The 17420-nt window shown below is 37.0% G+C and overlaps 1 protein-coding gene across 1 annotated transcript in view; it reads left to right on the plus strand.

Moving 5' to 3' along the window:
• The window catches only part of cask.S (calcium/calmodulin-dependent serine protein kinase (MAGUK family) S homeolog), a gene marked incomplete at its 5' end in the record, with an annotated part of 155589 nt that extends 138508 nt beyond the window's left edge, over positions 1-17081 (plus strand). Inside the window, 5 exon segments of the mRNA NM_001093638.1 lie at positions 978-1058; positions 1171-1251; positions 2235-2437; positions 5612-5695; positions 16374-17081. Of these exon segments, the coding sequence (NP_001087107.1) occupies positions 978-1058; positions 1171-1251; positions 2235-2437; positions 5612-5695; positions 16374-16550 (626 nt within the window). The 3' untranslated portion in view covers positions 16551-17081.
• Positions 17082-17420: the final 339 nt, after the last annotated feature.

Consider the following 17420-nt stretch of genomic DNA (forward strand, 5'->3'; position numbering starts at 1 on the left):
GTGCAGGACAACACTACCCTTGCCCTAAAGCTGGCCATATATAAAGATAGGTAAAGATTTTTAAAAGATCCAATAGTCATCGTGAGACCACGATTATCTCGAAACAATTGAACGATCGTACGAATTGTCCATCAACTAAAAAGACCATTTGCCAGGAAAACAAAGGGTAGCTGACTGCTTGTCCCTGCAAACATAGATAGATTGCACTGGGACCGATAAAGATTTTTAAACCAGGCCAATCAATTTTCTGACAGATGTCGGCCGACAAATCGTAAGATGTACGATCGTTCGAATCCCATCACAAGATAAAATTTCGAAGGATTGGTCAGACTTGGCTAAAATCGGTAGTTCGGCAAGAAAAATATTTGTGTCTATGGGGACCTTAAGCCTTCTTTCGCCTGCCCTGCAATGTACCTTTGTGTTTTTAATGGAGTAAATATAGTTTGATCAATTTCATAGAAGCGTGGGTTACGCTCTGTTGGTGATTCTAAGTTGCATTCTGTGTTGCTGAAATTTGTATACATGTCTATTATGTAGACAGAACAGAGCTGATGATTATTGTGGCACTCTCTTGAGTGTTGCTGGGTATATAGCTCCTTTATGTTCCGTTCAGTTTGCATACTTCTTTTTTTGGCTTAGCAGATGCTGATAGGCAGTACACAAAACAAAACATTCTCCATAATCATCCAGAGTACACAAAAAATCTGAAATAACCATAGACAAAACCATAAATAAACAAAATTAATTGCACAACTAAGCGTCAGAAATCGAATTCTGCCTTTTGTCCAAAGGTGTAAGTATCACTTTGCATATCAGTTGTCTGTTTAGCTGTTTTTAAAATCTCCTACATGTCTTTATATTGTTCTATACATTTTAGTGCAAATAGTGGTTCATTTTGTGAAATATTTATTTTTAAAGAAGGGAAATTGTTGTCCTTAGGAAATACATGACTATAAATCCTTTTCTTTCCCACTCAGTCTTTGACCAATTAGACCTAGTCACATATGAAGAAGTTGTGAAACTGCCAGCTTTCAAAAGGAAAACACTTGTCCTTTTAGGTAATAACATTTTAAAAATATACTTTTGAATTCTTATTTATTTAGTTTTCTGGAACAAATTAAAATATGTTCTCTTTCCTCTATGACCTCCTCACTCCACTTGGAAAAAAAGGTGCACATGGTGTTGGCAGAAGACACATAAAGAATACATTAATTACAAAACACCCTGACAGATTTGCCTACCCCATCCCACGTAAGTGTTTCCAATCGTGTTTTGTTGTGCTCAAATGCACTTAGTTTTATACAAGCATTCCAAATAACACTGATATGTCTTGCATCTGTGTGCTCTATCAAGTTTCTCTTGTCAATATGACTGCGTGCTTGCAGTGCAATAAAGTCTTACAAATGTTACAATGATAGCAGTTTAATTTGTTTAATGTTTTAACATATTGTGTATACAGTTGTAAAAATCAAACCTGTAGAATTTTTTTAAATCATTTTAATCATCTGCACACAAGGTGAACAGAAGATACACCTATTTTGCAGCCAGCTTATTCGAGGCAAGAGTGGAATTCAAAAGCCAATCCCAAATTGCTTCATTTGTCTCTAAAACAGTTTTTTAGTATAAGACCTGTTATTGCTGGTAATGTTTATCACATCCATACCTGCAGATCTGCAGTCATTTTTAAATAGTTCAGTTGCAGATTATTTTAGTATATGTTCTTTTGACGGTGTACTACTGTAAAGAGTCTGTAGGCCTTTGTTGAATAGAATAGGATAAATAAAGTCCTTCACTTATACTATCCCTTTTAATTGAGGCAAAATATTACCTAGCCTTTGCTGGATATTAACTAACATTAACTATGTTTGATCATTAATAGCACAGAATTAATTAATAAAATGTTAATCTGTAAAATATTAAACGATTTCTGTATAATCCAGTTAACGTGTCATTTTTATATAATTTTCTTAAATAATTTTTGAGACATGCCCTGTAGTTACTTGTAAGCAGTCTAAAACCTGCAAAGCCTGTGATCATTATGCTTGCCCAGTGGACATGGGTATGGTTAGTGAAAATTGCAGATTCTACATACAGCAAATGAACAGTGGACAGTTTTTCTCTTATTTTTAATAAATATGTACTTTATACACGTAAAGGACACAGACCGTAGACACAATTCTAATAGTGAGGTAAATGGCAGACTTATACTGTTTCCTACTTATTATAAAACTTAGATACAACAAGACCTCCAAAGAAAGATGAAGAAAATGGAAAAAATTACTTCTTTGTATCTCATGACCAAATTATGCAAGATATCTCTAACAATGAATATCTGGAATATGGCAGCCATGAAGATGCTATGTATGGAACAAAACTGGAAACCATACGAAAGATTCATGAACAGGGACTTATTGCAATACTTGATGTAGAACCTCAGGTAAGCCGTTTAACCTTGAATGAACACGTATGCAGTGTTAACATGTATTGGTTGCAATTCTGGGAAAAAAAATTTACCAAAAAAAAAAAAAACCTTGACTGAAACATGCCATTGTTTAATCCCTATGTTTCTCAGTAATAGTGCATAGTCAATGTTATTTTGTTTACATATATATTAATTTAGATCAAAGAAAAATGAATAAGATGGCCTTTAGATAAATTAAATAATGGCAAAAAGATTGTAAGCTGATAAAAGCAGTTTGCTGCTTATCGGAACGTGTATGGGGCCTGCCCAACCGATAGCTAGCCATATCCATTGGGCAGTTTTGATTTCCTATGCAGTCTTCTCCCCTAGTGGCAGTTATGGTCCAATTTTTATGGCTAAAATGATCAGATTAACCTGATATTGCCCACCTCAAAGTGGACATTTTGAGGTGGGTGGGATCTTTATGAACTCTATATATATATAATATATAAATATATAAACTATATATAAAATAAATAAATAAATCCTTGGGGGTGATTTTGATTGATCACATACCTCCTCTGTTGAGAGGAGGCGATAGGGCTAAAACTTTGCTACAAAAGAAGCTAAATGGATTCGGACTCTTTATACCATTGCCCCTAGGGGACTGAATGAAATGCGTTCCCTTTCATGTTTCCTTTAAGCTTTGGACATGATAATAGAGGTTGTTGATTGGACATTACAGGGTGAACCAGGATGGGTCACCACACAATGTGGGACATACTAATGGTGCCTTAATACTCTTGAGAGAACAAAATAAATAATGGGGGCATTTGACAGTTTAAACTCAGATACAGGTGTAGCTAGTTAATGCTCCCTAATAATTTATTAATACCCTTGGAAAATATTCATGGAATTTAATATGCATATTTTTATTGTTTATTTTTAAGTCATCACTATATAATGAATATTTATAGCACTATGTGAATTAGTATGTGTGAGGTTGGATATCGTCACACGAGATATTTTAACCTAAAAATATGCACTTTATACACATAATATATGAATGATTTGGAGGTGTTTTTGATATATTGGTTTATGTGGACTATGTAGGTAAGTGATCGTCTCAAGGTTGGAAATATTACGATTATAGTTTATTAAAGGGGTGAAGATTTCACCACAATATTTGGCGTGGGACTATAATAAGATATTGAGTTAATTACTAACAAAATATACTTGTGACATTGTGGTCCGACCGTGAGAGATCCCTTTCCTTTTTTTAATAAATGATTGGATTTTAATATATATTGTGTATAGATTGAAAGTATATTTATATTATGTATACGGAATAAGGAGAGAAGGGCACACCCTTAAATTAAACGACGGGGTGCTAATCCATAGGTGACATCCCATAAGGGTCTCCAGACAGAATTGCAAATATTAAGAGTAATGGACAGCACACCCGATTTGAAAAATTAAATAAATCTATTACAAAAAAGAAGAAAAAAATAATGTACAGATAAATAAATATTAGGAGGTGAACTCAACATGTTTCGACCTTAAGGGTCTTCCTCAGGGGCACAAAATAAACAAAAAATCAAAAAAGGCAGCTGCCATGTAAGCTTACTTACATAAATTTGTTCCCATATACTTTTAGACAAATTAAATCGAGTTCATTCTGAAGTAAATGCTAGCTTTATTCTTGATCTACAGCATGATAGAACCAAATTTGGCAGTAGGTAGCAGGTGTTGTTCTTGGCATGCAGTGCTATTATGACCAAATAACTACATTTTTGTCTCATCAGTCCAAAACACTTTGTTCCAAAATGACTTGTCTAAATGAGCTTTTTCGTACAACAAGAGACTCTGTTTGTGGCATGAGTGCACACCATACTGATGTTCTTTGTGTTCATTGTGAATTGTAGAACGATGTACAGATACACCATCTGCAGCAAGATGTTCTTGCAGGTCTTTGGTGGTGATGTTTGGGTTGTCTCTAACCATTCTCACAATCCTGCGCATATGCCGCTTCTGTATTTTTCTTGGCCTGCCAGACCTGGGTTTTACAGCAACTGTGCCTGTGGCCTTCCATTTCCTGATTACATTCCTTAAAGTTGAAACTGACAGTTTAAACTTCTGAGATAGCTTTTTGTAGCCTTCCCCTTAAACCATGATACTGAACAATCTTTGTTTTCAGCTCTTTTGAGACTTGCTTTGAGGATCCCATGCTGTCACTCTTCAGAGGAGAGTCAAACAGAAGCACAACTTGCAATTGACCACCTTAAATACCTTTTTTCATGATTGGACACACCTGCCTATGAAGGCTTAGGTGGCCAAACACGGGCAGATAAAGCTGCCGATATCGGTCGTTTGGACCGATTTGACAGCTTACCTGCCAGTGTATGGGGGCTTCCGACGGGTCTTCCCAATCGATATCTGGCCACGATATCGATCGGGAAGGTTTGATTTTGAACCGACTGACCCGTCGGAGCCCCTTGGCGCATCGTAATTTGATTGTTCGGCCATACGGCCGAACGTTCGAATTACCCCCGATATAGCCATGTGGCATATCGGGGAAAGATCCGCTCGTTTGGCGATGTCGCCAAACGAGCGGATCTTTGAGTCTATGGCCACCTTTAACAAGCTAATCCATCCAATTTGATGTTGCCAGTAATCAGTATTGTTCAGTTACACACATTCAAATTAGCATTACTACAAGGGTACCCAAATTTTTGCACAGCCAGTTTTTCACATTTGATTTAATCTTATACAACTGAATACTACTTCACTAAAAATCTTTGTTTAGAAAACACCCCAGTACTCATGGGAAATGAAAGACATACCATTGTTAACTTTTTTGTTGAAAGTGGAGTCAATTATTATGCCGGCTGAGAGGGGTTCCCAAACTTTTTCATATGACTTTATATATAAGCCAATTACAGTATCTTTAATAGATATCCTTTTCCATCCAATAGTTGAAAATAATCATGTTTGCAACCTGGTTTTTAGAATTGTAAAAACAAGTGTAATTTTTGGTAATGTTTTGACACTGACTTTACAAGAAATAGCTTTTCCTCCTATTAATTTACTGAAGAACTTGACTGTATGCTCCTTTAAATTGATTATTCCTTTATGCATTGAAAATTATTTATTTTTGAATCCATGACTTGCATTAGCTAACTGAAGGTTTTTTTTTATCTTGTATTGCAGGCTCTTAAGGTCCTGAGAACAGCAGAATTTGCTCCTTTTGTTGTTTTTATTGCTGCACCTACAATTACCCCGAGTATCACTGAGGTAAAATCAAACACATCTTGTTTTTACTTTTTTTTTTAACTTCTCCCTAATATGAGGAAAAACTTTTGCAACTCTTTAAATGGACACTGGCATACTATTATTACTAGGATTTTAATTTTAGATCTTTATGTATTATTCATGCAGTACAGTTACCAAGTAAGCAAGTTTTTCTCCAGCTTGGCTACACACTTAATTAAATAGCATTCATCCAGATGTTCAATAGTATGTGGTCTAGGGGTCAGAATGAGCAGAACTGTAGTTAAGGACCAAATTCCTCAGTCAATAGGATTTTCAATCTGGACCTTACTGTGAGCCAATGCAGAATTGGTTATTTCTGACCAATGGTTGCCCATGTATGGACACCTTTTATTATATGTAAATAAGCCTATTGGGTTAAGGATAGTAAGTATAGTGCCTTGATCCAGATATCTAGATTCCATGCCATAAAGCATAAGAATGCTGCTTTTTTGTACAGTCACGATGACTGTGTAAATCTATTTATGTATATATACAGTACACTCACACACAACTTATTAACTTTACTGTCCTACCAAAAGGGGGTACTGTTGTTGAACTGCAAGCTTCTGTGTCTAGTTGGAAAGCCATATGTTACAGATTTCTGCCAGTCGCTTACCAAACGCGAGATGAACTGGAGAATGTCCATGTATGTAATTGTTAAATGCAATGCAGCAGCAAAGCATCTTTCTGCCAAAGGCGGGGTCGTGGTGAATTAATCCATCCAATGAGCATGATTATGATTAACTAGAATATGAGCATGATTATTTTATTCTAATGATTACAATTGAAATTGAATTAAAATTCAAATTAAGGCTGTAAAGGCATAATAAAGGTTTCATAGTGTGTGACTGAGCACAGATAACTAGATATTAATTAAGCTAATATGTTTTGATGATAAGAAAAAATTATTGTAGTCTCGTGATCCAGATAACAAGCAACTGCCTTCAATTCAGTGATGGCAGTTTATACAGTGTAAAATGGTACAGCTTTAGAGCACAGTAAAAGATAAAGGTGACCTATAAATGTTATATAATGATTCTTATTCATGCACAACCGTTACAAGACCTATCTGAATTGCCACTGTGTGGATGTTGAGAATGCAATTAAGCTCTGCATACCCCCGAATCACTTGTTTCATTTTCAACAACATTTGTACATTTTTCCATTCTAATTTTATTTTATTTTTTGTATTTGTCTCATCTGATTTCCGTTGATCTATATTGTTTTCCTTATTTTTCTTTTCCTAAATCACTACTTTTCTTTCCCTTTTACTTACATACTTGCACATTTTATTAAGCTTCCGCGATGGTGCAGAAAATTACCTGTAAGTACCAGCCAGGAACTGGAACAGAAGCATACTTGCTTTCTTAGATGTAGAATAGCTAGCTGCTTCGTAGATCCTTCTGTATGTTTAGCTCAATGGTGTCTCTTGAAGCATAATGTAAAGTGCAACATCCTCCTTACCTGTATTATTCCAAAGGAATTCCCAACGATGATAATAATACCAAAATAATACTACCCTTTGCTAAACATATCTAATTACCATTAATATTTTATTATGGCTAGATTTCAACTGTGCTGAGTTCTTGTAGTATTCATTTTTTCTTTCTATGTTATTAAAATTGCAGCTTTGATTTACAGGCTGTTATAAACACCACTGTGCTAAATAGATATCCAAAAGATCCAAACTTTGATAGTAGGAAGTCTGTGCAATACAGTGCAGATGTTCATGCACGCAGTGTGTCTTGTAAAAAATATATATAGTGTGTCTTGTAAAAAATATATAATTCAGATTTTGTGGAATAATCAAAAATTGTTATCTCTCTTCACCTTGTTTACATTCAAGAGTTTCCTTTTACACTCCACACTAGAGGTGGTACTTGCTGAAACAGCATTTGATTTGCAACATGACGTTCTGTAATTTGCCTAAAGATGGATGTACACCAGCTGAGTCTGCAACTTAGTGGCCCACGTATGATGCCAGCAGACAATCTGAGAAACTCAAACTGATCGATATTTGGACAATTTTTGGCCAGATATCAGGTCATAGGCCACGTCTGCATGTTGATGCAGTTCTTTGTCTGACAGCCTGCTTAGCTCAAGCTGGCCATGCCAGTGAGCAACCTTTTCAGCTTAACTCTTTCTCACCCCCACCCCAAAAAATGTTTTATGTTTTGATATGACCACAACATTTCACCACTTGAGCACTATGCTTTGCTATATTTCCATTTGGTTGCTCATGTTTTATCAACACTTGGTACCTTTGATATTTACATATTCTGCTATTAAGCCCTGGTGTTTGTATGGGTGCTTTATATCTGTGGGTTTTCTTACACAAGCTTCTAGTTGCTGTATTTTGGATTAGAGTTCTTATTTAGAAGCATCCTTAGAGGTATTATGTAGCATTACTTTCTATGACTACTAAATTGCTTTTTAACTTTTATTTATTTTCCCATGGGTTAAACAGCGCAACTGTGTTTTTAGTGCTTTTAAGCACTAAAATAGGGGGACACATAAGTCAGTGTTTGCATGTTAAAGTTGTCTGACAACAATGAAAATAAAAGGGCCACATAGAGTAGTGGGTAATTTGTTAGGCAACTCATCATAGCTTGTAATGCTGCCTACATAGTATAATAATCTTTCCTTTTTGTTTCGCTATTGCAAATAATGTTAAAATTGGAACTGCAGTTAGATCTTCTCTCCTTTGCACAGAATTACAAACTTGCAACACCTGTGACCGTGATAACCCCAATTCATATAGATTGGTTGTGCTTCCTGTCATTAAAACAATAGGAAAAAAGGTACAGACCCTATTCATTGAGCTCATGTTTAACAAGTGGGTATGCTGTTCCTTTAAAAGGATTCTGTCATGATATTTTATGATGTAGTTTTTAATTATAAATTACACTGTTTACACTGCAAATCATTTACTCTGCAATATAAAATGTCATTCCTGAACCAACAAGTGTATTTTTTTTAGTTGTAATATTGGTGTGTAGGCAGCCATCTCAGGTCATTTTGTCTGGTCATGTTCTTTCAGAAAGAGCCAGCACTTTAGGATGGAACTGCTTTCTGACAGGCTGTTGTTTCTACTACTCAATGTAACTGAAGGTGTAGCAGTGGGACCTGGATTTTTACTATTGAGTGCTGTTCTTAGATCTACCAGGCATCTGTTATCTTGTTTTAGGGAGCTGTGATCTGGTTACCTTCCTATTGTTCTGTTGTTAGGCTGCTGGGGGGGAAAGGGAGGGGGATGATATCGCTTCCAACTTCTAGTACAGCAGTAGAGAGTGTCTGAAATTTATCAGAGCTCAAGTCACATGACTGTGGGCAGCTGGGAAACTGACAATATGTCTAGCCCCCGGGTCAGAATTTAAAATTAATTATAAAAAAAATCTGTTTGATCTTTTGAGAAACGCATTCAGTGCAGAATTCTGCTGGAGCAGCTCTATTAACTGATGCATTTTAAGAAAAAAAAATTCCCATTACAGTATCCCTTTAAGTCCAGATATTTTGTACTTTCTATTATTCACTACAGTCAGTAGCTTAAAGGAGTATTCAACCCGTAATAAAAAAAACCCTCCCCCCTACCCTGGGTAGACCCCCCTCCCTCCTCCCCCCAGCCTACCTGCTCTCCTGGACAAATGCCCCTAATTTTTTACTCACCCCTCCATGCAGATTCTGGCCACTGGAGTTCAGGGGCGCCATCTTCTTTCTTCTGTCTTTTTTGGAAGTTTTGGCACATGCGCAGTTGAAATAAATTTCCGGTCCCGAACCACTGCACATGCACCAATAGTCAAGAAAATTTCTGACATTTTTTTGGAAATTTTCGTGACTTTCTGCCCATGTGCAGTTGTTTGTACCGGAAATTTACTCCAACTGCACATGCGCCAAAAATGTCATCAATACACGAAGATTACCAGAAAAGAAGAAGATGGCTGCCGTGAACTCCTAGGCCAGAATCTGCACGGAGGGGTGAGTAAAAAAAATTAGGTGCATTTGCCGGGGGGGGGGGCAGGTAGGCTGGGGGGGTGGGGGGGGTCTACCCAGGGTAGAGGGGAGGGGGCTTTTTTATTACGGGTTGAATTCTCCTTTAAGGTCAAAAAATTTACTTTTTACAAAGTAGCTACAAACATAGGTCGTTCAGCTTTAAATGAACTTTTATTATCATGTAGAGAGTCATATTCTGAGATAAATGGCAATTGGTTTTCATTAATTATTAATCATGTTTGAGTTATTTAGCTTTTTATTCAGCAGCTTTCCAGTTTGCAATTTCAGAAATCTATTTGCTAGGGTCCAGATTCCCTTAGCAACATGCATTGATTTGAATAAGAGACTGGAATATGAATAGGAGAGGGCTGGAATAGAAAGAGGAGTAATAAAAAGTAGCAATAGCAATACATTTGTAGCCTTACAGAGAATTTGTTTTAGAAATGGGGTCAGTAATCACCATTTTTAGCCTTACACAGCATTTGGTTTTAAATGAGGTCAGGGACCCCCATTTGAAAGCTGGAACAAGCCAGAAGAAAAAGGAAAATAATTAAAAGGCTAATTGAAAAGTTGCTTATAATTAACCATATCCTATTCTATAACAGTAAAAGATAACTTAAAGGTGAACCATCCCTTTAATAATTTGCTGTTAACTTAATTGTACTTAAAGGGATACTGTCATGGGAAAAAACATTTTTTCAAAATGAATCAGTTAATAGTGCTGCTCTGAAATTCTGCACTGAAATCCATTTCTCAAAAGAGCAAACAGATTTTTTTTATATTCAATTTTGAAATCTGACATGGGGCTAGACATATTGTCAATTTCCCAGCTGCCCCAAGTCATGTAACTTGTGCTCTGATAAACTTCAATCACTCTTTACTGCTGTACTGCAAGTTAGAGTGATATCACCCCCCTCCCTTTTTCCCCCCAGCAGCCAAACAAAAGAACAATGGGAAAGTAACCAGATAGCAGCTCCCTAACACAAGATAACAGCTGCCTGGTAGATCTAAGAACAGCACTCAATAGTAAAAAACCATGTCCCACTGAGACACATTCAGTTACATTGAGAAGGAAAAACAGCAGCCAGCCAGAAAGCATTTCTCTCCTAAAGTGCAGGCACAAGTCACATGACCAGGGGCAGCTGGGATATTGCCAAAATGTCTAGATGTCAGATTTCAAAATTAAATATAAAAAAATCTGTTTGCTATTTTGAGAAATGGATTTCAGTGCAGAATTCTGCTGGAGCAGCACTATTAACTGATTCATTTTGAAAAAAAATTTTTTTCCCATGACAGTATCCCTTTAAGTGGTTGTCCCAAAGGAACACAACAGTAGAAATATACTATTGGTTGGCTTTATAATGTTTGTTTTTTTTGGTGCTTGAAAGTTTGTAAACCCTTTAAAATGATATGAATGTGACCTAAAACATCATCTGTTCTTCAAGAAAACCTAAAAGTAAATGAAGAAAAACTAGTTGAACAAATGAAACAATTATTTTATTTGGTCACGTATTTATTGAAAATTAACGATCCAATAACATTTCTGCAAGTGGCAAAAGTAAGTAAATCAGTATTCACTTACTTTCACTCAGTATTTGGTGTGACCCCCTTGTACAGCAATAACTACAACTAAACATTTGCGGTAACGGTTGTTCAGTCCTCAACAGAACAGCTTCAGCTCTTGGTTGTTGGTGCTCTGCTTCAGGAATTGGGTTATACCGGATCCCCCCTTCCCTCTTAATGGTTTAGTGCCCAAAACAATCTGAAGTCTGGCATGCAATCACAACTTCTTCAAATTTTTGTGCAGACTATGAGGCATCTTTTTCTGATTATTCTTTAAACCTTTAATCAATTTCTCTGAAAGAATGTTGCCTGAAGCTCTCAATAAGCTTCCTCCTCGCATATGATTAAAACCCCTTGCAATCCTCCGACAACGTCTCCTTGCTCAATTGATCAGGTCTAATGTATCAGACATAAGCAATGGAGCTCAAAAGACATCACTGCATGGCAGTGTGATATAGTTACATAGTTACATAGTTTCATAGTTAAATTGGGTTGAAAAAAGACAAAGTCCATCAAGTTCAACCCCTCCAAATGAAAACCCAGAATCCATACATACACCCCTCCCTACTTTTAATTAAATTCTATCTACCCATACCTATACTAACTATAGAGCTTAGTATCACAATAGCCTCTGATATTATGTCTGTCCAAAAAATCATCCAAGCCATTCTTAAAGGCATTAACTGAATCAGCCATCACAACATCACCCGGCAGTGCATTCCACAACCTCACTGTCCTGACTGTGAAGAACCCCCTACGTTGCTTCAAATGAAAGTTCTTTTCTTCTAGTCTAAAGGGGTGGCCTCTGGTACGGTGATCCACTTTATGGGTAAAAAGGTCCCCTGCCATTTGTCTATAATGTCCTCTAAAGTACTTGTAAAGTGTAATTATGTCCCCTCGCAAGCGCCTTTTTTCCAGAGAAAACAACCCCAACCTTGACAGTCTACCCTCATAATTTAAGTCTTCCGTCCCTCTAACCAATTTATTTGCACGTCTCTGCACTCTCTCCAGCTCATTTATATCCCTCTTAAGGACTGGAGTCCAAAACTGAACTGCATACTCCAGATGAGGCCTTACCAGGGACCTATAAAGAGGCATAATTATGTTTTCATCCCTTGAGTTAATGCCCTTTTTTATGCAAGACAGAACTTTATTTGCTTTAGTAGCCACAGAATGACACTGCCCAGAATTAGACAACGTGTTATCTACAAAGACCCCTAGATCCTTCTCCTTTAAGGAAACTCCCAACACACTGCCATTTAGTATATAACTTGCATTTATATTATTTTTGCCAAAGTGCATATCCTTGCATTTATCAACATTGAACCTCATTTTCCAGTTTGCTGCCCAGTTTTCCAGTTTAGACAAATCACTTTGCAAAGTGGCAGCATCCTGCATGGAACCTATAGTTCTGCACAAATTAGTATCATCTGCAAAAATAGAAACCGTACTTTCAATGCCCACCTCCAGGTCATTAATAAACAAGTTTAAAAGCAAGGGACCTAGTACAGAGCCCTGCGGTACTCCACTAACAACACTGGTCCAATTAGAAAATGTTCCATTTACCACCACTCTTTGTAGTCTATCTTTTAGCCAGTTCTCTATCCAGGTACAAATACTATGTTCCAGGCCAACATTCCTTAATTTAGCCAGTAACCTTTTGTGTGGCACTGTATCAAATGCTTTCGCAAAGTCTAAGTAAATCACATCCACTGCCATCCCAGAATCGAGGTCTCTACTTACATTCTCATAAAAAGAAATTTAGTTAGTCTGGCAAGATCTATTACGCATAAAACCATGCTGGCACAAACTCATAGTATTATGATTTACTATGAAGTCCAGTATCTTATCCTTTATTAACCCTTCGAAAAGCTTTCCTACCACTGACGTCAGACTAACTGGCCTATAGTTTTGAGGCTGAGAACGGGATCCTTTTTTGAATAGAGGCACCACATTAGCAATTCGCCAGTCTCTCTGCACTATGCCAGATCTCAGTGAATCCTGAAAAATTAAGTAAAGAGGTTTGGCAATCACAGAGCTAAGCTCGCTAATTACCCTGGGATGAATACCAAGTGGCCCTGGACCTTTGTTAATCTTAACATGTTCTAGTCTCTTTTGAATTTCTTCATGTGTGAACCATGCATCATTAGTTGTATTACTAGAATTGGGACTGTTAAGAAGGAAACCTTCACTTACTGGTTCCTCATTTGTGTAGACAGATGAAAAATATGAGTTCAGAATCTGCGCTTTTATTTTGTTTTCATCAACCATCTGACCCCCCTCGTATAGTAAGGGTCCCACCCCTTCCTGCTTCATTTTTTTACTATTAACATATTTAAAAAACAATTTTGGATTTTTTTTACTGCTTGCTGCAATATCCTTTTCTATAGCAATTTTAGCTTGCCTTATAGCTTCTTTGCATGATTTATTGGCCTCCTTGTAACTTATAAATGTTTCGGCTGTACCAGCTAACTTGAAAGCCTTAAAAGCACGTCTTTTCTTACCCACCTCAACACCAACGCTTCTATTGAACCAAAAAGGTTTTGCTTTGCAACGACGTTCCTTGCTTACAAGTGGAATATACTGACAAGTATATTTATTAAGCAGCATTTTAAAGACTTCCCATTTTTGTTCTGTGTTTAACCCTGTGAAAAGCATTTCCCACTTAATATGTTGCAGAGATGCCCTTATACTGTCAAAGTTTGGAGTACACAGAGGTTTTTTTATTAGTAGGAGCAGAGTAGGGAGGAAGGTGCTGCACAGTTAGGGTTGCCACCTGGCCAGTAAAAATGCAGGTTGATCCCAATGTTATTAATAGGGAAAAAAGATAACTATATAGGAAGGCCGGTATATTTTTCCAGAAAAGGTGGCAACCCTATGCACAATGAGAGAGCAACTGATGCAGTGATCATGCCACTGTAAAACTAAGGCATTTTTACTATAGTGTTGCAGTATTTCATTGTTGTTGGCTGATGACTCCCCCTATAGACCCATAGACTCATACCAGTCACACCAAACCAGTCATATTTTCCTTTAAAACACAATATTTTGCATCTTAATCTGTGTAATCTGGCCAACCAAGCTGCTACTTCTCTATTGGAATTTACCCATGGTTGTCACATTTCCTCCCGACTAACTCTGGACGGGGAGGCGGGGCTGTGACGTAGCCAGGGCAGGGTGGGATGTAGAGTGGCGGGTCTATGACATGGCTGTTCACCGAGTCAATCTCATGGAATCCTGCTTGGTTTTCCTAATTTAGAAAACTGGGCAGTTTTGACCCAAATAGGTGGCAACCCTAAACTTACCCCATCATTGGAGGTAAAATGGATCTTTAATCTAGCTACTTGGGAACCAAATGGACTAAATATGAAATGGTATGTTAGTAGTCATATCTAAGTACTTGTATAGCTAGTTTTTATAAATTAATTATGTTTAAGTTAAATGATATGGTGTCTAAATAAATAGGTTGAAACTATACGAATTTAAAGAACACTTGAGCTCATTTATAAACACTGGGCAAATTTGCACCTGGGCAGTAACCCATAGCAACCAATCAGTGAGTGGCTTTTTTCAGCCAGCTGCAGGTTGAGCAATGAAAGCAGACCTTTGATTGGTTGCTATGGGTTACTGCCCAGGTGCAAATTTGCCCAGCGTTTATAAGTGAGCCCAACTGAGTATAAACTACACATGGCTACACATGGTAATTTTCAAGTGTCATTTCCCCTTTTCTATTTGAAAAAGTTAAGTTACTTTTGTCGAGGGAAGAAAAATAGATACAGTCGCCAAAAGAATATACATTATTATATATGTTTCAAAATGTATGACTTATGGGAAGGACACTATTTGCAAAGAATAATCAGCTTTAAATCTCTAATAATGTTTTTAATTATGGAACGGTTAATGGATTTGGAAGGAAACACTTCAGCTGTGACTTGGGTTCTGAATACCTTTTAAACTAAATAGCTTGTACATTGTACTTATGCCTATGATTACCTGTGGGGTCACACGAAATGCATCAGGAAATGTAATGTTTTAACCTCCATCACTGTCTGTGGAGTGCATGTCTTTCTTTGAAAGATTGGTTTGTCTCCCCTTTCTGCTGGTTGGAGGCACTGCACCCAGACCACTAACCTGGACCAGTAAATGACTTGCAACACTGATTGACTGAAGGGTTACCTCAAGCGAAAGGTTCGGGGAATGAGCACCCGAACCTCCCTAATGACATGTGATCGCAGGGAAAATTATGAAAGTGTTTAAGAACTGATCACTTGATTGTAAATACGAATGTTTTAACAATTGGCATTTGGGTTTTTATTAAAACACCCTGAGCCAAGGGTTATGACTAGATGGAGAACACGACTCCACCACAAGAACATTATGCTAGAAGCTGGGGAGATCCGAATTATAGAAGAATCATGTACTTGTTAAAACACTTAGCAGAAAAGAAGTTCCGCCTAAATATTCGGAAGGGTTTTTTTTTTTACAGTGAGAGCTGTGAAGATGTGGAATTCTCTCCCTGAATCAGTTGTGCAGGCTGATACATTAGATAGCTTTAAGAAGGGGTTGGATGGCTTTTTAGCAAGTGAGGGAATACAGGGTTATGGGAGATAGCTCATAGTACAAGTTGATCCAGGGACTAGTCCCATTGCCATTTTGGAGTCAGGAAGGAATTTTTTCCCCCTCTGAGGCAAATTGGAGAGGCTTCAGATGGGTTTTTTTGCCTACCTGGATCAACTGGCAGTTAGGCAGATATAAAAAAAGAGAAAAAAAAAACCCAAAAAGGTTGAACTTGATGGACGTGTGTCTTTTTTCAACCTTACTTACTATGTTTCTATGTTACTTCCTGTGCTTACAAAGTATCAAAAATTGATATTAATGTATGACAGAGGGTTAACATTAGTGCTTCCTGCCACGCTGTCACATGCTGCCTATTATAAGTCATTTGTTTCATAATATGAAAGGAATGTTTGTCTGGTAAAGGAATTATGTTGGTACATGAGCTAATGTAGAAGCAATTGAAGCTTGGTGTTTAATATCGAGAAATTTCAGCAGGGCATAAAATATTCCCATTCTTATTTTTTCTTTTCTCACTTTTTCAAATTTATAGGATGAGTCTCTTCAACGCCTGCAAAAGGAATCCGAGATCCTCCAGAGAACGTACGCACACTACTTTGATCTTACAATTATCAACAATGAGATTGACGAAACAATTAGGCATCTGGAGGACGCCATTGAGCTTGTGTGCACAGCATCGCAATGGGTTCCTGTGTCCTGGGTCTATTAGACGACTTTCAAGATAACTGTCAACATTTTATTACTTCAGACCACCTTGTGCAGTACTTGGAGAAACCTCTCGTTGACTTTTTCAACCATTCTTGGCCCCTAGAGACTACCTATATGTAGTGTGACATAAATTTATAATTATCGTCATGTCCTATTAGATGGAAAAGAAAACTAAGCAAATTTTAATGCTAATTTAAAGAGACAGTATCTTTTTTTACCTTTTGATTTATCCTAGATTGTATTAAAATAACATTTTTGAAATATATGCATTAATCAATTGTTTGGAATGTTATATTTTTGGAAACCATTGGGGGTTTTTTGTTTGTTTCAAAGGCCTCTGAAAACTGCACAAATGATATGCTGCTTTCTATTATCTATTTTAATAATGTAAACATTTGAGTTTTTCTTTTGCCAGGGGTGTCACACTACATTCTTCTGAGAGTTTTAGGTCAAAAATCAGATTAGGAAAGGCACTATTTAATTTATTGGAATAATATAGCCTGCATCTATTAAAGTGTGATTTTCCATGTCACAACGGCCTTTTTATTTTAGATGAACCAAAAAAAACCTTTCCTGCATACTGCTTTTATTTGATACTGTCTCTTTGAAGAAATCTGTAAACTATTAGAGATATGAAATCGGGTCTTAATGCATGTGGACAGTCGCAAGCGTTTATACTGTTGGTGTATCTGTGTTGAACAAAGCTGTAACCTACTTACAGAAACATACATTCCGTTCATGGGGAATTGTACCCAATCAAACCGAATACAATGAATATAACCAAGTTGTAAACCTATGCACATCCCTTGCATTTTGGGCAACTTTAAAAAAAAAAAAGAGAGAAATGATTTTTATTATTAATCATGTAGTG

This window comes from Xenopus laevis, chromosome 2S, assembly GCF_017654675.1.
Source record: "Xenopus laevis strain J_2021 chromosome 2S, Xenopus_laevis_v10.1, whole genome shotgun sequence".
NCBI lineage: Eukaryota > Metazoa > Chordata > Amphibia > Anura > Pipidae > Xenopus > Xenopus laevis.